Genomic DNA, 25301 nt, shown 5'->3' on the forward strand with positions numbered 1-25301 from the left:
CAGATAAATAAATTTACTAAATCATTTGTTTGCTGTTGTTGTGAGGCGCTGTGTTTTCTTATGCTAAGCGCTGATGCCACATATAGCAACAAATAAAGGCGACTATAAAACACACATATGAACATAAATATGTGTGAGTTACTAAGCCTTAGTGGCTGTAAAAACACACATAAAGATAAAAGTTTTGAAAAGCAACGATCAGCAATGGTTGTTGAAAGCCACAACAAACTTACTCTAATGCTTTTGTGTATATACAGTATTGTTAAAATTAATAGTGACGCTTGGCATCAATTAACTGAAGGCATTCAGTTTTTGGAAATATGTAATTGTATCTGTGTGTTCCACTATCTTTTTCATGACTGTAAAAATACATAGAAATGTATACACTCGTCGTCAAAGTCGATAATGGAAAAGCAATTCGCTTCGATGAATATTTTTGTTTGCTTAGTAAATTGACCTTTGACTAAACAATAATTTATTTTAAAATTACTTTTTGTTACACTTTAAAGTTGTTTTTTTTTTCAGTGGTTTTGTTGAGTAGTGTTAATAAAATCTTCTCCTTCGTCTTTGGCACCTGCTCGATCTGGGCCGAGAAAAACTTCGACAGTTGCCTTTATCTTTCCATTGGGTGCCTGAACGCCTTTGCTTCCATTGTCCACCCATGGGTCTCGCACCGAAATCGCTTTTCGCTGGAGCATCATCTTCCTTGCATACGGCTTGGCCTAACCAGCGGATTTGTGAATTTTTATGCGATATCCATATGACCTTGAAGCTCACACAGTTCGTGCTTCCATCTTCTTCGGAACTCATCCCTCAAGTGAACTGCTCCAAAAACCTTGCGGAAAACAGATCTCGAATGCTCTTAGTACCCTTTCATATCGATTTAACTTCGTCAATATTTCTGCTCCGTATAATAAAACGGGATTGATAACAGACTTAAAGGGCGTCATTTTTGTTTATCAACAGAGGAATATGCTTCTAAATAGTCTACCGATCCCAAAGTAGCGCTCGCCAAGTGTTCTACTGCGCTTTATCTCCAGACCTACATTGCTGGCAAGGAATGGTCTCCACGCACTTTGTCTTGCCCTCGTTCACCTTAAAACTAATCTCTTTTTGTTTCTAAGCTGGAAAAGGCTGTACTGACGGCTCTGTTGTTAAGACCGATGCGTACCCCAGAAGCATTGTCCGCTTAGAGTAGATAGTACAGAGTATCTAAAACTCGTCTGGAACTGAACGGCTCGGAGATGTCATTTCCGATTTTGATGGAGCTGATGCTTCTGTAAATGCCGTCAAAAGCGGCTTTGAAATCGACAAAAAAGTGTATGATTCCCTATTAATTTTGTCTGTACAAGTAAACCTTACATCTAGTAAACAAATAAATTTCCTTCATGTAGGGATAATATTAGGGTTACTAAAAATATATACATTGTTTAGCTTAGTTAGAATGGTCCGATTTGGTTAAAATATAATTTGTTGGATTACTTGTTGTCATTTTGAAAATCACTTCATAGAAGCTCTCGTAGGCAACAAACTGGGACGGTCGATTTTCACAACCTTCTCTTCAGGCCAATTTTTTATCAGCAAAATCCCCGTTTTCCTTAGACTTCTTATACGTTGTAATAAGTTACTTACTCTTCACCACCAGAAACAATTTGCTTCAGAAATGGATCACTTTTGTGTGACTCAGCAGCGATTCGCAGATGGAAGTTTGGTCATTGAGGTTAACTCGTGTGTTACCCATTCTAAATCTTAAAAAAAAATAAAAATATAATTTTTTTTGAAATTGTGACTTACATCAATTTATTATTCTTTTACTTCGTTGCAGTTCAACGGCCTTGATATTATTCATCGTACTCTACTGTGTTCAATCCTCATACTCTAGATTCGTAAGTTAATTCATTTGACCACCTCCGATTTTTCCAAACAAAAATAAATAAATCATTCCTCATTTAGTATGGAACGCGACATAAAAGACAATATGGCGCTAATATGTACCTACCAGCGAGTTATATAGTGCCGGGCGGAGAGGGCGACGATGCCGCCGAATGGACTGAATGGAGTTCACCATCAGAGTGTTCACGCACGTGCGGAGGCGGTGTATCGTTTCAAACACGCGAATGCCGGCGATTAGCGTAAGTTGAAACTCTCACAAATGCCAAACAAGTAAATAATTTATGGCACATCATTTGTCATTGCAGACGCAATGGTGCACCGATCTGTAAGGGTGGCAATCGCATGTACTTCTCCTGCAATACACAAGATTGCCCCGACGATGAGCCCGACTTTAGGTTACAGCAGTGTGCGCGCTTCAATCGTGTACCTTTCGATGGCGTCACCTATGACTGGGTGCCATACACAAATGCGCCCAATCCGTGCGAGTTGAATTGTATGCCGGTGGGCGAACGTTTCTACTATCGCCAGAAAGCGAAAGTCATCGATGGCACACGTTGCAATGATCGCGATCTCGATGTTTGTGTGGATGGTGTGTGCCAGCCGGTCGGTTGCGATATGATGCTCGGCTCGAACGCCAAGGAAGATAAGTGCCGCAAATGTGGTGGAGATGGCAGCACGTGCCGCACCATTTCGGACACCTTAACTGCCAATAACTATCCAGTCGGTTAGTAATTTTATTGGTCGTTAATTAATTGAGATTTCTAATATTTTGTTTCGACCTTTCTTTCTTAGGTTATAATGACATCATACTCATTCCGAGTGGTGCCACGAATATACGTGTACAGGAGACGGCGCCCTCCAGCAATTACTTAGCCTGCCGCAACTCAACTGGTCACTACTATTTGAACGGTAATTTCCGTATCGATTTTCCACGCCCTATGTTCTATGCTGGCTGTTGGTGGATCTATCAGAGAAAACCAACAGGCTTTGCCGCACCCGATCAGCTGACTTGTAGTGGGCCCACAACGGAGTCCATTACGATAATGATGTTGGTGCAGGACAAGAATTTAAGCCTAACGTATGAGTATAGCATACCAGAAGAATTGAGTAATTCAACACCTGTTGAATACTCGTGGACACATTCCGAGTTTGAGCCGTGTTGCGCTCCATGTGGTGGTGGTACGCAAACACGTACCGTTACCTGCACTAATCGCATGACGCTCGAAGAAGTTGATCCCAACTTGTGTGATGCCAGCGCTAAGTTACCCGAAGAGCAGGCATGTAATGAGCAGCCATGTGCTCCCAGTTGGATCGAAGGTGAATGGGGTAAATGCTCGAAAGGTTGCGGCGCTGATGGCGTGCAAAACAGAACTGTTACCTGTGAACGAATTTCGCCGAATGGGTAAGTTGTTATATAGAAATGAAAGTTCTTTAAGATAGATCATTCAAATATCTATTTTTGTTTGTAGAACACATACGACAGAAGAAGACTCTGTATGTTTGGAGAATGTCGGTAACAAACCGGCTACAGAGCAAGAGTGCAATAGAGATGTGAAAAATTGTCCGAAGTATCACTTGGGTCCTTGGGCACCAGTAAGTTATACGGTTCCTTCAGAAAGAAAACTAATTCTATCACAAATTTTTTGTACCGAAATAATTTTAGTGCGACAAATTATGTGGAGAAGGCAAGCAAAAACGAAAGGTGACATGTTATATTGAGGAGAATGGGCGTAAGCGTGTACTTCCAGAAGAAGACTGCATAGAAGAGAAGCCCCCAACAGAAAAGGAATGCATACTGACTCCTTGTGAGGGTGTGGATTGGATTTTATCCGAATGGAGCGGGGTAAGATTTTTTTGTTGTAATCTCTAATCATATTGTGGTAATGTTGAAACTCCACTATTTAAGTCATATGTATCCTAATTTTCTTGCTTCCAGTGTGATGAATGTGGACAAAAGACCGAGACACGGACTGCCGTTTGTGCTTCAAAATCTGGTAAGATTTATCCAGAAGAATTCTGTGCACCCGAAGTTCCAGCACTTTCGCGGCCCTGCAAATCGTCTAAGTGTACACCAAAATGGTTCACCTCAGAATGGAGTAAATGCTCTGCGGCATGTGGAAAGGGTGTGCAGTCACGTATAGTAATATGTGGTGAATTTGATGGCAAAAGCATTAAACCTGCTGAAGAGTCGAAATGCGACGCCTCTGCGAAACCGGAATCGGAGCAAGGGTGCGAAGGTGAGGAAAAAGAATGTCCTGGGCAATGGTTTACTGGACCTTGGGAGCCTTGTAGTAAGCCATGTGGTGGTGGAGAACGTACGCGGGAAGTTTTCTGTTTATCTAATGGCACAAAGTCGCTCAACTGTGATGAATCGAAAATTGAGTCTCTCTCTGAAAAATGCAATACTCAAGCATGTACGAAGGATGAACTGATTCCAGTTGATAGGACTACATCACCTATTACAGAAGACGCCGAAGAAGATGATTGTGAGGAAGATGACGAGGATGATTTAGTTTCTCAAGAGGATCCCAAATTGGCAGAGGGTATTGAGTTGGATAAAGAAACAACTGCGCCAGTATCCCTCTTAACCGATGAACTAATGTTCAGTGATTCACCATATACTGAAGAATCAAGCGATATTGCTTCAACAGACATTCCATTAACGACAGTGGAGGGCTCCGGCGAGGGAACTGATATTACAGAGGATACTTCTCTTGATACTGAGGGCAGTGGAGATGAGTTGAGTAGCACGGTTGGAGCTTCAGACACTACTGAATCTGTCGGCTCTACTACCTCGCCCATATCTACAGATTCTTCTGTTTCTTCGATCTCTACTGATTCTACGAAATCCTCCGTGGAAGCATCAGACAGCACCACTGAGTCTGCTTCATCATCCGAAACTACAGGTACATCTGAATCTACCGTATCAACTGAATCTTCAAAATCCACAGATTCAACGGATACCACTGGTATATCTGAATCTTCCGTATCTACTGAATCTACGGAATCCTCAGATATCACTGATTCTTCCGATACTACAGATGTATCTGAATCTTCGTTATCAACTGAATCATCAGTTTCCCCTGATTCCACCCAAACTTCTGAATCAGTATCAACTGATTCTTCGCTATCTACAGAGACAACTGAAATATTGAGATCAAGTGGTTCTACTGATAGTTCTGAAACAACAGAAACGCCTGAGTTTACTGAATCCTCAGCGTCACCTGAGTCAACTCAATCAACTGTTTCCGAAAGCACTGATCAAACTAGCTCTATCCAATCTTCAGCTTCAACTATTTCAGGATCTACTGAGTCAGAGTCAACTGATTCCACTGCTTCTGCGGAAACAACCGAAACGACTGGTTCTACAGAATCGACAGTTAGTTCATCGACTGACTCAACACAATCAACAGAATCCACCGAATCTACATCTACCGATACAACTGAATCAACAGTATCTTCGTCCACTGATTCAACTGAATCAACCACCGAAGTTTCAACTGAATCTTCAATATCCACAGAATCAATATCGACGGACTCAACGCAATCAACAGAGTCTAGTGAATCAAGCTCAGAGTTTTCTACTTTATCATCGGACTCTACTGAGTCGTCAGTTTCAGTTGATACTACTGGATCACCGTTATCAACAGAATCAACCGGAAGCTCATCTGATATCACAGGTACTACTGCTGATGCTTCAAGTGATTCGACGGTTACTCAATCTTCAGTGTCTACTGAATCCGAAACAGGCTCTCCTCTCAGTACAGACTCAACGACCGGTTCTTCAGCTACTTCAGATGTTACCACTGAATCCTCTGAAACCTCAATTAGCTCTGAGGCCACCACATCATCAGATTCATCCGATACAACAGAAATATCTGAATCAAGCACTGATGTTTCCTCCACTACAGACTCTGGAATATCTGACACTACAGCTGAATCCAGCGGCTCAACAGAAAGTGAAACTACTGAAGGATCTACGGATATTTCAGAATCAACAGCATCAGGCTCGACAGAGGAGAGCACAACTGGTGGGTCAACAGAATCAACCACTGAAGGTGTGTCAGTGGAGTCAACCTCAGACATTAGTACCACTGCAGGAACTACATCAAGTACCGAGGCAGGGGAGAGCACGGAATCTTCCTCTTCCGTTGGGATATCAGAAACAACCGAAAGTGAATCAACGGGAAGCACAGAAACCACTGAAAGTGGACCTACTGAAAGTACTGAGACAACTGAAAGTGGAGCTACTGATTCCACTTTTGCGAGCTCAACGGTTGACATTTGGTCGACTACAGATGAAGAAGAGGAGAGTACACCTAACACGCTTGAAGCCCTTATCACCAAGGCTCTTAAGCAGAAAAAATGTAAGGCCAAGAAGGATTGCAAAAAAGCAACTTATGGGTGCTGCCCTGATAAAAAGACACCTGCTAAGGGACCATTTGATAAGGGTTGTGCGATTGTCAAAACTTGTGCGGAGACTAAATATGGTTGCTGTTCAGATGGGGTCTCACCTGCTGAGGGTGAGAACAATGAAGGCTGTCCTCAATCTCAGTGTTCAGAAACACTATTCGGATGTTGTCCAGATAATTTCACACCAGCAGAGGGCGAGGATGCTGAAGGATGCCCTGAAACTACGACGGCGCCGCCAACAACAACTGTCGAGTTGGTTACTGAGGGATCAGGAGAAACAACCGATACACCAGAGAGTACAATATCAACAGAAAGCACTGAAACACCAGAAACCACTGAAACACCAGAAAGCACGGAAACACCAGAGAGCACAGAAACTCCTGAAAGCACAGAAATTCCTGAAAGCACAACTGAAAGTAAAGTGGTTAAATCATGTTCTTTCGCTGAATTTGGCTGTTGTCCCGACGGCACGACCGAAGCTAAAGGAAAAGACTTTGAGGGTTGTGAATCAGCAGCGCCAGCTGCCAGAAACTGTAGAGATACAGAATATGGCTGTTGTCCAGATGGTCTCACTGCTGCCACTGGGCCTGATTATGCAGGCTGTGCGCCTTGCACACGTGAGCGTTACGGTTGCTGCCCCGACAATCAGACGCCTGCTCATGGACCGCTTGGCGAAGGCTGCTGTCTGAATACGGTCTACGGTTGTTGCCCGGACAATATTAACGCCGCACATGGACCTAACTTTGAGGATTGCGATTGCAAATATACTCCATACGGATGTTGTGACGATCAAAAAACAGCGGCACGTGGACCAAATAAAGAAGGCTGCAGTTGTGAAAATTCAACATATGGTTGTTGCCCAGATAAAATTACACCGGCTAATGGACCTAAATTTGAGGGCTGTGCATGCCACACACTACAGTTCGGCTGTTGTCCCGATGGTATCACAATTGCACAAGGACCACATCACTACGGTTGTCACTGTTCGCAAACTGAGTTCAAGTGCTGTCCTGATGAAAAGACTCCAGCCAAGGGACCGGATGGTGAGGGTTGCACTTGCTTGGAGAGCAAATATGGTTGTTGTCCGGACGGTATTGCTGCGGCGGAGGGTGACAAATTCGAAGGTTGCGCATCGGTTAAGGAACCACCACAAAAAGCATGCGGACTGCCGAAAGCAACCGGCCCTTGCGGCAACTTCAGCATTAAATACTTCTTCGACACATCGTACGGTGCGTGTGCACGCTTTTGGTATGGTGGCTGTGAAGGCAACGATAACAGATTTGAAACCGAGTCGGATTGTAAGTCTACCTGTCAAGAGTATACCGGCAAAGAAGCCTGCTTCTTGCCAAAGAGTTCTGGTCCATGCACTGGTTACAATAAGAAATGGTACTTTGACACCGATCGCAATCGTTGTGAAGAATTCAACTATGGTGGTTGTTATGGCACTTCAAATCGTTTCGATAGCTTGGTCGAATGTCAGGCACTCTGCGCCGTCGATGAGACCACACGTAAGTTAGCGGGTGCAGTGTTTGAGTGCGCAAAAAATGTGACCTACATATATTAATGCTTATGTGCTTACAGCGCCTTGCGATCAACCCATGGAGGCTGGACCCTGCGAGGGCAACTTCGAACGTTGGTTCTACGACAATCAGACGGATGTGTGCCGTCCATTCAACTACGGCGGTTGCAAGGGCAATAAGAACAACTATCCAACTGAGCATGCGTGCAACTACCACTGCCGTCAGCCGGGCGTGCATAAAGGTTTGACTTCAGTGTTTAAGTTATCTTTGTACTTCATAGTTTTTGTTATTATAAATTATTATAATATGCAAGTGGAATGCTAAGCTCTGCTATGCCATATGTTTTAGTTTAGGCGCATGCTAGAGGCTTGAGTGCACCTGCCTGCGTTATTTGGTGTTGGACTGCATATTTTTTATAGAATTTATAACTTTTATTTCTTATAAATTTTATTGATTCTAAGTTAATTGTGGTGTAACGGTATGCTAAACTTTTTCGACTTTCTATTTTCTTATACTTACTATGTTGCATGTTCGTTTATTGTTTGCTAAATTTTCCGCTTGCTCGTACCATATCAAAATAATTTCTACGCCTACACTTCACACACACAACAACCACACACACATACTCAAAAAATCACACGCATACACCCATCCGTTTGCTGAATCAGACTATTGCTCGCTTCCTAAGCAAACCGGTGATTGCAGTGAACAACATGCGCGCTGGCATTACTCGGATGTGGACAAGCGGTGCATGCCCTTCTACTACACAGGTTGTGGCGGCAACAAAAACAATTTCCCAACCCAGGAATCTTGCGAGGATCATTGTCCCAAGGAAGTTGGTAAGACCTTGTACTTAAAGTTATTTCAAATATAGACTCGAACACAATACACACCGACACTTACACACACACATTTTTGTGTCAACCGTCGCTTTCGTTGTTGTGTCAAGAAGCTGGTGTTTTTACCCCCGTCAACAAGCCCTTACATTTATTTAATAGTTCTAAAATGTTCTAAAACTTATTTTTCGAAATATTCTCCTCATTTTCTTACTAAATAGTCAAGGATGTTTGCGAAATACCAGCCGAGGTTGGCGCGTGTACCGACTACACTTCCATGTGGTACTACGACACCAAAGAAGAGCGCTGTCGTCAGTTCTACTATGGCGGTTGTGGTGGAAATGACAACAAGTTCGCCACAGAAGAGGCTTGTCTGCAACGCTGCGAAAAGAAACCAGAACCGGAACCTGCACCCCAGCCTGCGCCTGCGCCAGAGCCCGCACCGGCACCTGCACCAGCGCCAAGTTCGAGAGAAGCCTGTCAGCTTGATAGGGATCCGGGCGATTGCAGAGCCTACATATCTCAATGGTTCTTTGATAGAGAGACGCAGCAATGCCGTAATTTCTATTATGGTGGTTGTGGCGGCAACGCGAATCGCTTCAATACGCTGGAGGAATGTAATCAATTGTGTGGCGATCAGCCACCTGCTCCTGCTCCAGCCCCAGCCCCAGTTGGACCACCGGCTGCGAGCACGGATATTTGTGATATGCTTGCCGATCAAGGCGAATGTGATACCTATGCGGTTAAGTGGACTTATGACAATACTGAGGGACGTTGCAAGGAATTCTTTTATGGCGGTTGTGGTGGCAATGAAAATCGCTTTGAAACCGAAGCAGCTTGCAACGATCGTTGCTTGAGTCCGGTAAATAATATTACCATACGCTTTGGCTCAGATGAAGAAGCGCCAGTAGTAGCGCCAGCGCCAGCACCCGAATCTGCCGAAGATAATACTTGCACCTTGCCCGCATATTATGGCAGTTGCGCCGATAACAATCAGACGCGTTGGTACTACAACTATGCGGATGGCTTGTGTGATGAGTTCTTATACGGTGGTTGCGGTGGCAATCAGAATAACTTTAATAGCGAAGAAGAATGCCAGGATCGCTGCTTCGATCAGCATCCCACATGCTCATTGCCACCAACGGCCGGTAGATGTACGGAGCGTCTCATACGCTGGTATTATGATGAGCGCGATAAGCGTTGCTATGAATTCGAGTTCACCGGCTGCCGCGGCAACAGGAACAACTTCGTTACGGAACGTGAATGTTTGCTGTGGTGCGGTAATGAGTCGCCGCAACAACCAGAGCCATCAGCGCCCGTAAGTAACGCAAAGCTTTGTATTGTGTATACTGTGACTGTAAAGGCAAAAGCAAGCTCGCGTTTTGAAGACGTTGATCAGAATAACTCAAATTTTTTCCATTAAGGGGTTACATGGGTTTCCTCGTGTTAAAAACAGCATTTTTTCCATAATTTTTTCTCATATAAAAAATTAAATATTTTATTTGGATTTTTGGCAGACATTATTCCAAAAAAAAAGATGAAAATTTTAAGAAATTTGTTTTTTAAATTGTTCTAATTGAATATAAAAAAAAACCTTCGTCCAAGTCTTTAAGAATTGTATCACAAAGACCTGTGTAAAATTTCGTGAAAATCGCTTTGAATAGTTCTCAAGAAATCTTGCCAACCGACTTCAGAAAACACAGTTTCGAGAAAAACGTGTTAAAAGACGGCTCACTTAGCCTAGCTAGCCTTGAGCGCACAAGTTCTCAAGGCCGTACCTCCGTAACTGTTACTCGGATAAATTTGAAATTTGATGTAAGACAATACCCTAGTGGTGTTCTAGAGATTAATAAGACAATAAAAAATTCGATTTTTTCAAACCCGTAAACCTAAGTAATCCCTTAGCTTCGGTTGACTTATGTTATTTTAAGTTATTGCCACATACTTTTATGTAGACCGCTCAAAAGCATTTCTAATATTATTGTTTTCGTATTTTTTCACAAGGAGTCTTACTCGGTGTGCGATTTACCCGTGGAGGCTGGTGATTGTGAAAACGGCACTGTGGCTTGGTTCTACAATAGTGATTCTATGGCATGTACGGCCTTTACATACTCGGGTTGTGGCGGCAATGGCAATCGTTTTGAGTCCAAGGAGCAGTGCGATCGCCAATGTGGTGAATTCAAAGGAGTGGGTAAGTAGAAAACTAAAATAATTTGCTAATCTTTTACAAGCCATGCAAATCATGCAAACTTTGACGTCGTCTGCTAGATGTGTGCAATGAACCAGTTGATGCTGGTCCATGCTATCAGTGGGAGGCACGTTACTATTACAATAAGGCAACGCGCAGTTGTGAACGGTTCAGCTTTGGCGGTTGTGAGGGTACTGGCAATCGTTTCACGCAACGTTCAGAGTGCGAATCGGTTTGCATTTTAGGTCAGGAGCCGAAGACGTTAGCTCCCAAAGGTAAACAACGACAGTTGCAACGACTCATAATTGAAGCGAAATTTTTGCCTAAACTTTTCTCATTTTGTTTTCGTATTTGAATACTTTGAGTAGATATTTGCAAGCTGCCAGCACAGATTGGAAGATGTAATGATACAACAGCGCAAGAGCGTCGTTTCTTCTATGATGATGAGCGCGGCAACTGCATGCCCTTCATTTATTCAGGTTGCGCTGGCAACCAAAATAACTTCCGCTCATACGAAGCTTGCTATGACTACTGTGCAAGTAAGCGAATGCCAAATGTCAAAGACGTCACTGTTTTGACATCTTGAAACCACTACGCACCACTTCCACTCGTATTCACACACCCATGCACTTTGCACTGATTCATTATACTCTTCGCACCACACATTCTATCGCACATCACTTGAACTCTTGAACTTTGCATCTTGCTAATATTTATATGTAAAAAGTCTTGCTGTGGAATGCTTAGTCTAAGCTATACTATATTATCATACTTAGTTTTGTGGTATTTCGTAGTTTGTATGCACTCTCATGCCATTTATTTACTTTGTTTGCACGTGGTAATGGGTTTTCACTGCCTATATTATATTAGGAATATTATTACTTTTTATTTTTACCCGCCACACAATTTTTTTGGTCACACTAATTATTTATATGCTTTCTTTATGTAGCAACCGAAAGTCCAGTAGCGGAACCTAAAGAGACGGAAGTCTTACCGAACGAATGCGAAACATATGAAAACGAGTGTCGCGCACAGCGTTGTCCCTTCGGCATACGTCGCGTGCCAGTTGACAATAGCGATTGCACACGTTGCATTTGTGAGAATCCTTGCGAGAATTACGAATGTGCCGAAGGTCAGCAATGCGCAGTCGATGTGTCGAATGATGCTTCCAGACAATTTGCACCTGTCTGCCGTGAGACTAACAAGCCGGGTGAGTGTCCAAGTCTCAGCCAACCGGAGGGTGAGAATTGTGGTCGTGAGTGTTACACCGATGCCGATTGTCGCGAAGACAACAAGTGTTGTAGTAATGGCTGTGGTTTTGTGTGTGTTCGTCCGACGCAGCCTACATTACGTCCACGACCGCCAGTCACAGTCGCTCCGCCTGTCATCTATCCAGGTGAGTCGCCGGTGGTTTTGGAACCTAAGAAACCACAAGAGGTCGATGTAAAAGCGGCTGTTGGTGGAATCGCTGTCTTGCGTTGCTTCGCTACTGGCAGTCCACCACCGAATGTTACCTGGTCGCGCAGTAATGTGTTGGTAAGTTTTATTAGTGGTCGTTTTATACAATTTTGAAAATTCTCGTTAGATTTAGAGTCCACGAGCTTATATTACATAAAAGTCGTGCAAGTAGTGGACGTTTTCGCTCGGCAATAACAAATCTTTAGTCGTTGCTTAGTTGATGCTTTACTATTCATATGACATACACCAAAAACAAAGAGGAAAAACTCGACGAATTTATAGGAGTTTTCGCGGAAAAATATTCTTTAACCTTTCTGTTTTTATATACCCTTTACCATCGCAACACTTACAATCTTGTATGCCAATTTCACGATTTACTTTATCTCTGCTTTGCGCAGATTGACACCAACCAAGGACGTTATGTGTTGACCGCGGCTGGAGATCTGACCATTGTACAGGTGCGGCAGACGGACAGTGGCTCATATGTTTGTGTCGCCTCCAACGGACTGGGCGATCCAGTGAGCCGTGAGGTGCAATTGGCTGTAACAGGTATGAACTCTATTCTGCTTTCCTTATATGGTGTTGGTTTTACTAATATTATGCATGTACTGTTTCTTTTAATATTTCGCATGTTGATCAATGCTAATGCTTGTCTTACTTTGCCTAACAAATGCCAAAAATATCCAAAAAAATATTTGCATTTTGCTTGCTGTATGCTAACTTGAAATGTGTAGAGCCACAAGAGATACCCGCATATGTCTACGGCGAAAAGAATGCAACACAACTTGTAAGCTTAAATCGGCCGGCGCAAGTGCGTTGTCCAGCCGGTGGTTATCCAGCGCCGCATGTAAGCTGGTGGCGCGATCGTAAACGTTTGGGTCTGATAAGCGATCGCTTCGAATTGACACGTGATTATTCGTTGATGTTCCGCTCCATACAGTTAACCGATCTTGGTCCGTACACTTGCGAAGTGTGGAATGGTCTCGGTCGTCCAACGTCAATGAAAGTTATACTGAAAGCAGTCGGGCCGGCACGTGCCGTCACCAATGCAGAATCGCCATATCTGCAATATATAATCGATCCGGCACGTGCGCCGGTCACAAGACGACCCACATATCCATATCGGCCACAACGTCCACCACAGCCGCCACCACCAGTTTATGTCGAACCACCGCGCCGTCAACCATTCGGTAAGTATCAATGAAGGCAAGTGCGTACGCTGTATATTTGGGTGGAATCGGGTAGGTTTGCTACTGGTTGTTGTACATTTGTATGAAAATGTGTTGCATGTTGTTTTTAAATGTCCTTGTAGTAGATGCTCAATAATAATATTTTTAATTTCCACAGTAAACGCACAAGCTGTCCTAACACTGGACGCCAGAAATACATACACACCAGGCGCCTCGATCGCTATGAAGTGCGCGGTGCAGGGCATTCCCGTGCCGAGCGTAATTTGGACGAAGGACTCGATACCACTGCTGGCGAATGAGCGCATACAAATCACATGTAAGCGAAATTCTTCCACAAGACCTATTAGTACACGTTGAATATTGTCTTTATTGCCGTTATACCCACAGCTGAGCCACACACTTTGGTGATATACAATACCACGGCCGAGGATACCGGCATGTACGGTTGTACGGCCAGGAATTCTGCCAGTCATAGCACGAGCGAAGAGCGGGTTACCATTGAGTGTAAGTTTCAGAAGCTTTACTATTTATCACAAACCTTTTTGATCTCGTTTTCTTCCATTCTTTAGCTACGATACCGATCCATCCCGATTGTATTGATAATCCATATTTCGCCAATTGTAAGCTAATCGTCAGCGGCCATTATTGTCGTCACCAGTACTACGCCAAGTTCTGTTGCCGATCGTGTACGCTGGCTGGCCAAATCACGTTCTCGCATCCGAATGCTTTATAGACGAGACGGTTGATTGTTTAGACGATTTACTTGGCGCTCGTTGTGAGTAGCGCTATGAAAGCTGCCGGTTTTTGATACAGCGCTTAAGCTCAAAGAAAAAATAAAAAATTCCAAAAACCAAAAAAAAAAAAAACATATAAAAAGTAATGAAAATAACAGTACTATTAATGTATAATCGACGCACAAATTTAGTAACTAGTATTTGCTGACGTAAAATAAACTTAAAACATCAAATTACATGCCACACTCTCTAAACTTATAAGTACACACACACAAACATATAAATCTCTAAAAAGCTAACTCAGCTCGGCTAAGACGAGCTGCGAGTTCTCAGCTACCCTAACCACACTTTCCTCGCAGCCGCTGCAAGCTTTCAGTGAATCAAACTTAAATGATTTTTTCTTAAAAAAACGCACACTTTCACACATACATACGTCTACACGCATACAAAGAAAAAATGAATATTACATATAACGAAAAAATAGCTTTTACATATACATATATGTATGTATGTATGTAATTATAAAGTATAAAGTTAGTTTTTAATTTGTTCCTATTTATTGTGCCAACCGAGGATCATTTGTGACGCCAGTCCTTTTGAAATATACACATACACCTGCATTGGTATATAACGGTGTATATGTGTATTTATATGAAAAACGTAGGTCACAAGCACGCTCACACGCACAACCGCACACATAAACACATGTACTAATACTCAGAAAGAGAAAAATAAGAAGCAAGCAAACGAACAAATGGCTGAACTCATAAATTAATTTTTGTGTTCAACCCATTTACCATAACTGTTAATTTAAACGATTTATTTTTTGTAATTGCAAAGTGCCTTACTTACGATTTATAATTATTGTAGAGATTTGTGCATGGATTTTGAAGAAGTCCAAATGAAAGTTAATAAAATTCTGTAAATAAACTAATGATGTAAAGAGAATGAAAAAAATCGTGTTTCATTACAATACAGTTAGAACTGAAAACTAAATTGCATTTAGTTGAAAATTTTTGGATATGAAGTGAAACTAGTTGTGGCATTGATGATGACGATGATGAGATTGCGAAAGGTGCCATCTGTCACTCGAAAGGATACTGTATGATCATTTCGAAAGGGCTGACAGACTGATCGAATGAGAAGGAATGCCAAAGGACATTCAGCATCGTCAAAAATATGCACAAGAAAAACAGCATACTTTTTACTCACACGGTCTCGAAAAGAATGGAGGACGACTGCTGATCTATTGACAGTTCAGAACTTACTCGTAGCCGGATGGACGGAGTTCACATCCTCCAGGCAGCACATGCTAGCTGGATGGACATAAGTTATGACGATACATGCAGAGTGTGTAGGGAAGTAGGCATGAAAGAAAAGGTGAAAACCATTTTGCGTTTGTCTAGACTTATCTATAGCTCGTTTTAGATATCTAGGAGACATAAGGTTTAAGGGACTAGACGAAGTGTCAAAATTGGATATCGACATAGTGTATGACGAGTGTTTCAGGTCAAATTAACATCAACGTTCATCGGGAATAACTAAGGATACCCTAACCTAGGGTAAGAGAGATATCGTTTCTTGAGTAAGTATTTTTGTTTCATTTTATGTAAAGAATGTGTTTCGTGCTCTTCGCTCATCTCATGGCCATGGTCGGCCTACTGATCATACTTTTCGCATCACCCATCTTGAGACTCAGCATTCATTATTAGATATCCGATCGAAAAGACCTCGTCCAGCACGTGGTGAAAGAAATATAGCAGCCGTAGCGGAGAGTGTACACGAAGACCGTGGATAATTGATTCGGTGCAGTTTGCAGCAACTCGGAGTGACGTATGGAATTACTTAGCGAACAAATACAAAATACAGCGTATGCAAGATCTGAAGCCGTACGACTTTCGCAAGCGACATCGCTGTATAGACTCTTGAAAAGTTCCAAGAAGTTCCGACGTTTGGCCAACAAGATCGTGTTAAACTTTTTCCTGTTGGGATATGTAAAGTTCAAAGTTTTTGCGCACAATACCGCTTTGATTCAGGCTTTGGAGGAAAACATCACGCGTGTCATTCCCGAGTTACCCAGTTACTAGTCGATATGCTAGAACGAGTCATCGAAAATTTTACTCAATGGATGGACCATCTGAGACGTGGCCACATTTGAAAGAAATAATCTTCCAAAAATAAATTCGAAAGAATGTTCTTTCGAATAATAATAAAAATTGCCCATTAAATTTGAAGTTTCTGTGTGTTTTCTTTAAAAAGGCAGATAACCTCAAAATGGATCGTCTTTATATATGTACATATGTACATATAAGTATTTTCATAAATTAATTAAAAACACTACTTAATGAAATTCTTCGTGTTATTAGTAGTTTTAGCAACTCAAAACTATCAAGAAAGCACCTCTAACGTGACAGTCGCGAAATGAATAGAAACTAGTATAACGAATTGGTCATCATAGTAAATATAATATCACATTGAAATAAAATGTAAACAAAGAGCTTGTAAAATATAACTAAAATGTTAGTTTTGATAAAAAAAACCTGTGCTGGCAATGCTGGTTCTTTGAAAAAATCAATAATCCCACTCTCTAACTGCTTTTTGCAATTGCAGCTGTTGGCGATAACATTCCGGACATGCGCACTGCGCCGCTGCATTGGCATTTTGTCAAATTTAGCCTCGATGTAGTCATAGAAGTAGGAGAAAATTGCATTCAATCAAAGGCATATCAAATTTAGAGAACTAATTTAACGCCACGTCTGAGGCCACGGTAAGAAATGCCTATCATGGAGGATAGCGGCATAGATAGTGAGGATAAGCAGTCGAATAGCTACGAAGATTCTACAGTGGTAAGTCTAGTGGTATACCTTCCAGCACAGTAGAAATATTAGCATTGCATTACTGCATTGTATTGCTGTTGATTATAGCCAATATTGGAAAAAGCAACAACACCAACCAACACAATGACTGAGGCATATGATGTGGTCGCAGTTAGCCATATGGCGGATTTGGAGGTTGTCTTCCGTGGTAGCAGTGGTACAACGCTGGGAAGTAGTGCAAATGCAGTTGTGCCTGAAGCCAACACAAATAAAACGATTGCCACAAAAACAGTAACGTCAGCAGCGCTAACGGCTGGTGAGAGTGAAGATGAATCCACAACGACTAGCAATCAGCCGGCACCGAACACCTGTCGCATTCTGCAGCGCAAGCTGGAGCTGAAGGTAGAACGGGCGAGACGCAACTTTAGTCAGCACCAACAGCAGCAAGAGCAGGTGTGTAAGCAGCCAATAATAATGATGGAACTATTGGATGATGCATCAAAATCGATTTTTCATTCAACTGTTTTTTAGATACGAAAATCTCAATCAGCGAATCTCATACCCATTAGTCGGTTGCCCATACCAGGCGATTCGGAGCAGAAACCACTTGTAGATTATAAGTCCGATAGCAGGTTTGTCGCTTATATAATTTTTTTAAGGCAAACGAGAAATCGAAAAACTATTTTTAATCTCACAGTGATGAACCCGAGGAGATTTCATTCTTTCCTGCTAAACTGAAAAATGCTCAGCGACAGCGCAAAACGGAACTTAGCGACACTTTCAGCATACAGGAAATGACTATAGAGTCAGACGTGGACTCAGACGATAGCGGCTCGCAAAACCTCGAATTGTTGCCACCGCTGAGAAAGACGAACTTTTTGGAGAGTTTGAAAATTTGCTTCGGCTGTGGGAGTAGAAGAAGCTAACTGCGTTGAGCAAACTACAAAATATTTAACGGAACAATGCAATAAAAATCAAGTTGTAGCCAAATTGTATACACTAACTTACGACAAATATACATGAAACGTGCAAAATGACTGAGAAGTACATAATTTATACACTAGTTGTTATTTTATCATATATTAAGTTTGTGGCTTATATCTGTGGAAATTTGACAAAACAACTTAACTCCACTCAGTACCGTTATAAACTCAAACAACAATCGTATTGTTACTATGCAACTTGCATCCATTAAGATTTCGATATCTTGAGAACGAGACGATGTTTGTGGAAAACGTTCTGGGATATTTAATTTGTTTATAAAATATCAATCACTGCTGATACCACTGGTCCACAAACCTCTCCAAATTATTGCTTTTTCTGGATGAAATGACAGTTCTTGAATCTCTTCAGGTTGCTCCCGGATTTTCTTGAAACTTTTCAAGAACTCATAGAGCAAAGCCATGCCGCTTGGAAAGGTTGAGCGGCTTCAGTTATAGCACAAGCTGTATTTTACGCTGAGCTCCGTAGTTTAATTTGGGTCTTCTAGCAATCAATTGGTTTTACGGCGAAAACACTTTGGTAGAGTATATTGGATTTTACTTCTCTGCCGGAGTGATCCCTCAAGGTTGTTGCACTTTCTGGCTTCTTGAATTGCTATTATATCGTAAAAGTTTCAGAAGTTCATATAAGAGATAACAAATTATTTTACGGTTCCACTCTGCAACTGTTTGTGTAAGCTTGCTTGAACATGTTGTGTTTATTACAAATGAATGAGGCTGAGTGCCACTAGCATTTTCGAAAAGTAAGAGTGGTAAATGGCGTCAATCGAGCTACTGGTTGTGCAACCCTATTTTAAATGACTTACATAGGTAGGTATTACAGACCAAAATTTAACACGGGAATTCTGCTTTCTTTTGGAGTACTAAATTAATTTATGCGTGATTAATATATGTAGATGAAGAGAACAAGAGAAGTTCGATATTTCGTTTAAATAGAACAAGAGAACAATAAATATAATATTTCGTTTAAGTTTAAGTTAAAGTTAAAGTTAAAGTTAAAGTATAAGTATTAAAGTAAGTATAAGTATAAGTATAAGTATAAGTATAAGTATAAGTTTAAGTTTAAGTTTAAGTTTAAGTTTAAGTTTAAGCTTAGGTTTAAATTTAAGTTTAAATTTAAGTTTAAGTTTATGTTTAAGTTTAAGTTTAAGTTTAATTTTAAGTTTAAGTTTAAGTTTAAGTTTAAATATAAGTTTAAGTTAAGTTTAAGTTTATGTTTAAGTTTAAGTTCAAGTTTAAGTTATATGGGCTATATTAATAATAAAAATATGTTTTAACCTTTTAGGGTTAATATCAAAATCTTACTTCAAAACAACATAATTTTTTTAATACTGAAGTTCATTTCCATGTAAAATCAGTCTCACATGTATTTATTTAATAGAAGAAGAAAGTAATAAATAGCTTGGAAAACATCAAGCAAGTCATATATGAATAATTTGTAAATTCCATAAATATTAAAGTTTACAACAAATAAAATTTACAAACAGTAAAAATCTTCAGTCTCGATTGAGTGTGAGGCAAACGCCTTGAAGTACCCAGTGGCTGATATCCTCTGTGGTGGCCAGATCAGCTTCGAAAACGAGTCCAACACCCATGGCATTACGGCGTAACGATGTTGTGTATACCGGTGTACGGAATGTATTCTGTATGTATTAAGAATATTATTAAGAAGAAAAAATACATATACTAGCAATATAAACATGTAAGTTAATCTCTAGAGATATCGGCGTAAAATATTAAGTGATTGTCTTATGATTTGTGTTAATAAAAGGTGATATGAGTGGTGTCTTCCAATGTAAGATAACATTTGGTTGGTCATCCTCTATAGATCTTAAAGATCATGGACTAGATTTACCTGTAGCTTCAGGCGATGTACCTCGATCGGTACCACTGACAAGATTGGCAAATCTTCCACCAAAATTTTGGGATGTGAACGTGCCAATTGCATAATTTCCATGTCCCAACGAGCACCCTCCAGGAAGAGACCTTGAATATAACAGCCCTATGCAAACAAGCAAACATTCGCAGAATTGTTGTAATTTCAGCAGTCGGCGTATGCGAACGTGGTTTCAGCGATCGATGTGGTGGTGAATGCGGTGACGCCGGCATTTAGCACAAAGCGGTTCAAAAAGCGAAGTGATGGCGAAAAGAGAAATAAATGTCAATTCGTGGAAAAGTAAATAAAAGTGCAGGGTATATATGGTCTATGTATGTATATATGTATGTGTGTCTGCATTGAATGTGTGTGTTGGATCGGTTGGGTCAGCGCATTTGAAATGCAAAAAGAATTTTTAATTGCGAAATTAGTGGCGTTCAGGTGTCGGTGAGCTTCGCTATATATACGTATGTGTGCGGGGGATATGGAAATCAGTGAAGCATTCACCAGTGTTGGTTGGCACGCTGTGGTCAGAGCTGCTCTGACAAACATTCAACGACATATTCGCCGGTAACGACAGTTATTCAAAAAATGTTTTCCCTTTGCTGGTGAAGCTTTTTTGTACTTTGCTGGCAAACATACCGTAGGCGGACGCTCTTCGACATCATCGGGATCCAGATAGCTGGTAACGCAGGTATATAGAGTGGATCTGTCTAGCGGCCAACCGTTTTTGCGACATGCCATCTGTGATGGTCGTGAAAAAAGAATGAATAAAATAAATGAATAGGGAAATATTAGGTAAATTACATAAATTTTTTGTTAAATAAATGTATGAAAGTACTAAAATATCAGATTGGCTAGAAGTTTAACTTTTTAGACTTCACTTTGAAAAATAAATGTGGTTAGAATAAATATATAACGCGTTGAATTGTGATTTAGATGAAAGCGTTGAAAAATAGTAAGTGAGTGGTTAATTTTGCATTTCGTTGTTTGGCGCCAATTGGAGATTACAAGTGCAGTCAGGTTCTTCTATTACTGGTCTTTCCAACTGAGTCGAGGTCTTTCTCTTTTCGTTGTTGTTGGCGTTAATGCTGGTTCCAAGATAGAAGAAATTATCTACCACTTCGAAGTTATGACTGTCAGCAGAGACGTGGGTGCCTAGCCGCGAGTGCGACGACCGTTTGTTTGATGACAGGATATATTGCGGCTTGCCCTCGTTCACTACAAGAAACATCTGCTTCGGCGAAGTTGTTAAGGCCTACGCCAGGAACTGTACACTCTTATAGAAGATTGTACCTGCTCGATTAAGCTCTGCAGGTCGAACTATTTTCCGCAAGAGTAGATTCAAGAAGTGGCACGATAAGGAGTCGCCTTATGTGAAACGTCGTTTGGTATCGAACATCTCGGAGAGGTCCTTCTCGATTCTGACGGACCTTTTGGTATTGCTCAACGTCAGCCGCGATGTCTGAATTTGGTATCTCCTCAAAACTAATACGGCTGTGTAGTATTAGTTTTGAGGAGATACCAAATTCAGACATCGCGGCATTAAGGTGGCTACTTTTCGAGCTGTCAAAAGCAGCTTTAAAATTGACGAAGCTCATGGGTCTTTTCCAAGCTTTTGCTCATGGAGAATATTTGGTCAGATGTTGATAGTTTGCTGATGGTGGGTTTTAATCATTCAAACAGTACACTCGACCGAACTTTATATGCGATGTGGAAGAGCGTTATCCCACGAGAGTTATCGCAGATTGTGTGGTCTCTCTTTTTGTAGATTGGGCTGATCACATTTAAATTCTAATTGCCGGGAATGTTTTCGTCTGACCATATTCTACAAAGAAGCTGATGCATACTACCTATCAGTTCTTCTTCGCCGTTTTTGAATCTTGCTCACCATATCTTGGTGTTATGCTTTCATTGCCATAGATCGGGCTGGAGAAGTCTTCGTTCAATAATTTCAGTATGCTCTGGGCATCAGTTATTAGATCACCTCTGGATGGAGTCATGTGTAGAAGTTCACGCAAGCGAACTCTGATCGACTTTCACTTGGGAGTGGCCAGAAACGATTTTTTTACTCTCGCAACAAAGTTGCTAAGGAGAGTATTATAGTTTTGTTCACATAACGGTTGTTTGTAAGTCCTAAAACTAAAAGAGTCAGATATAGAGTTATATATACCAAAGTGATCAAGGTGACGAGTAGAGTTGAAATCCGGATGTCTGTCCGTCCGTCCGTCCGTGCAAGCTGTAACTTGAGTAAAAATTGAGATATCATAATAACTTGGTACACGTATTCCTTGGCTCCATAAGAAGGTTAAGTTCGAAGATGGGCAAAATCGGCCAACTGCCACGCCCACAAAATGGCGGAAACCGAAAACCTATAAAGTGTCATAACTAAGCCATAAATAAAGATATTATTATAAAGGATCGCATTAGGGAGGGGCATATTTGGACGTATTTTTTTTTGAAAAGTGGGCGTGGCCCCGCCCCCTACTAAGTTTTTTGTACATATCTCGGAAACTACTATAGCTATGTCAACCAAACTCTACAGAGTCGTTTTCTTCAGGCATTTCCATATACAGTTCAAAAATGGAAGAAATCGGATAATAACCACGCCCACCTCCCATACAAAGGTTATGTTGAAAATCACTAAAGTGCGTTAACCGACTAACAAAAAACGTCAGAAACACTAAATTTTACGGAAAGAATGGAATGCAGAAGGAAGCTGCACCCAGGTTTTTTTTTTTCAAATTTAAAATGGGCGTGTCGTCGCCCACTTATGGACCAAAAACCATATCTCAGGAACTACTTGACCGATTTCAATGAAATTCGGTATATAATATTTTCTTAACATCCTGATGATATGTACGAAATATAGGTGAAATCGGTTCACAACCACGCCTTCTTCCAATATAACGCTATTTTGAATTCCATCTGATGCCTTCTCTGTATAATACGAGTATATACATTAGGAACCAATGATGATAGCGGAATAAAACTTTACAAAAATACGGTATTTGAAAAATATGTAAATGACGGATAATGAAATCTCGATTATTACTTTATCATGCGAGAGTATAAAATGTTCGGTGACACTCGAACTTGGCCCTTCCTTACTTGTTGGCTTTAAATTCGGTCACAATTGTGGTCGTGGGTACTTTTTGTCACAATGTACATTGTTAATGAAGGTGTGTGCCAGTGTAATCAGAGGGGGGGGGAAAAAAAGTTGAACTCGTCCGTCCGACTTTCCGTCTGCGAATGTAAGCGGTAACTTGTGTAACAATTGAGATATCGTGAATCAAGTTTCAGTGCATGCGAATAGAAGTTAATATATGTAAGTATTCAATATCTTACGAACCTCTAGAGTCATATCGACTAAACTTGCTAAGAGAAACCCTCGATGGAAAAATTAGACAACAGGCATGACAACTCCCACTCTTAGGTGAAATTCTATATCTCAGGAACTATTGTACCAATTTTAAACAAGTTTGGTGCCTGATATTATCTCGGCATTTCTATGTTATATTGTCACGACATGATGCTTTCACTTTACATGATATAAAACCAAAGACCAATTACACAAAACTTTGAACAAAAATTGCCTTCGGCTAAAATGGAAATCGTCGAAATCAGTAAAGTATATTGGAAAATGTTTGATTTTGTAGCATCTGCCAAAATAACTTGCGCAAGGTTGCCAGATCGATTTGCTTAACGTGATTCGGATATAATCGAATCAATCCAAACCCTAATCTGACAATTTTTTCATTAACGTAATTTCTGCCTGTTAGTGAATGCTAAAATCTACATTTTTTACAGCAAAGTTTTTCAGAAACTATTCGCGCAAAAGGTGTTAGTAAGCATTTGTTCCCTCTGTTACTCCTTTAGCTTAAATTAATAATTTTTGTGAAAAGCAATGAGACAATTTATTAATCTCTGCTGGTAAACAAATTAAAAAACTGAATCCATAGCAGTTTTCGCGTCTTGTAATTTCTCTTCCGCCACAATGATGAATTTCTCTCATACATCAATTATGTTGCAAGCACATGAGTACGCGAATGTGGCAGCGCAATCAAAGTGGCAATTTGCTATGACAGCATCAAGCTCAGTAGCCAAAAAGTTGTGTGGGAGTACACAAATACCTACAGACACTAATAAACGCACACACTCCAACTTACATGGCTTTTCCTTGGCGGCAACTGGGCTGTGTCCATAGCATAAAACAAAATTATTCAGCCAAACTGGCGACTAACCCACAGGCACAACTCGTAAAGATTGAGTAACTTTGATTGTTTGACTGGCAAAAGTTAATCAAAAGCGTCACTAAATGCTGAACGCTTGACACTTAATGTTTTGTAGGTGCCAGTCAGCACTGACTTTTGGTGTTTGGCTTCACTGGATGTTATTAAATCTCTGCTGTACACGGAAGAAATGCCGCGCCCGTTCAGGCTCTTGTCTGTTATGCAGCGAATAATTCAGTCACCATGCATTTTGGCTCCAATTTACCAGTATGTCGTCTGGAGCTTAGGTACCACTGCTGCACAGCAGTCATTATAAGTCATTTCGTCGTCGTCAATAGCATATTACATAAATTTCACCTTTTTAATTATGGTCGACGCCCGGTGCCTACATTTATGAACTCACATATAAAAAAATGACATCTTACATCACTCCGGGGCCTTACTTTTTGTCATTCTGCTTAGCCGTCAAATTATATAAGTGCATGAGCGTGCGAGAAATAAGTTATTCCTATAATAATTATTTAGTTCTTTTAATTAATGCTATTATTATTATTGTTTTAGTTATGAAAGAACAACTTTTATAATAATTAAAAACGCTCTTATAAAAATAAAAATATATTTAGGGGTTTCATATAGTCTCATAAAGTTAAGAGTTTTAACGAACCAAAAGACATAGCGTTGAAAATTTTAAACAAGTGTAAAAATGTATGATTTTACTAGTTTACAATACACTATTTGTGAGTCCCCTAATCATATTTTTTGCGTAGTTCTACAAGACTTTTTCAGTCAATAATACAGTCAGTATAGAATTATTTTCCACTATTTGGTTTGAAGTGCTTTAAAAGTGTGTTTTTTTGTTTTTTTATCTATATTTTTAATTGTACAAGTATCATTAGGATGTGTAAACATAATACAAACGTTAGGAATTAAATTTTTGTTCAAAACGGTAAAGTTGTTTCTGAACTTTGAGAAGATGACGAATTCGAAAATTTTCCATCTTGGCAATATATATGTACATAGCTGTCAACTGTAGTCTTACTGGAGAAATATGATTTATGGTTACTGTATTTTGGTAATGTTCGTTATGGAGGATTATGTGACGCATCTATTGTTATTGTCTGCACCAAATCAGACGTAGGAGAAT

The 25301-nt window shown here is 40.6% G+C and overlaps 3 protein-coding genes across 3 annotated transcripts; 2 read left to right on the top strand and 1 right to left on the bottom strand.

Annotated features, from left to right (window-relative positions):
* Positions 1-1820: 1820 nt before the first annotated feature.
* Positions 1821-14374, top strand: LOC120782161 (papilin; the record flags this gene model as incomplete). The annotated part of the gene is made up of 19 exons (XM_040114293.1): positions 1821-1886; positions 1954-2132; positions 2199-2617; positions 2686-3295; positions 3363-3486; positions 3557-3736; positions 3830-7814; positions 7888-8067; positions 8495-8665; positions 8884-9980; positions 10667-10853; positions 10931-11125; positions 11219-11389; positions 11800-12386; positions 12707-12857; positions 13043-13498; positions 13656-13814; positions 13886-14002; positions 14068-14374. Coding segments are annotated over 19 exons (9198 nt in total), but the record flags the coding sequence as incomplete, so codon positions are not given.
* A 2501-nt stretch (positions 14375-16875) lies between these two features.
* On the top strand, positions 16876-18104 carry LOC120782160. Its single transcript, XM_040114292.1, has 4 exons — positions 16876-17078; positions 17157-17501; positions 17580-17680; positions 17746-18104. Exons 1-4 carry the CDS (start codon positions 17007-17009, stop codon positions 17972-17974), a joined length of 747 nt encoding a protein of 248 aa, XP_039970226.1. The 5' UTR covers positions 16876-17006; the 3' UTR covers positions 17975-18104.
* Positions 18105-19459: 1355 nt separating this feature from the next.
* Positions 19460-20669, bottom strand: LOC120782159 (dynein heavy chain 10, axonemal-like; the record flags this gene model as incomplete). The annotated part of the gene is made up of 3 exons (XM_040114291.1): positions 19460-19692; positions 19905-20051; positions 20568-20669. Coding segments are annotated over 3 exons (396 nt in total), but the record flags the coding sequence as incomplete, so codon positions are not given.
* Between the last annotated feature and the right edge of the window lie 4632 nt (positions 20670-25301).

This window comes from Bactrocera tryoni, unplaced genomic scaffold (assembly GCF_016617805.1).
Source record: "Bactrocera tryoni isolate S06 unplaced genomic scaffold, CSIRO_BtryS06_freeze2 scaffold_967, whole genome shotgun sequence".
In the NCBI taxonomy this organism is placed as follows: Eukaryota; Metazoa; Arthropoda; class Insecta; order Diptera; family Tephritidae; genus Bactrocera; species Bactrocera tryoni.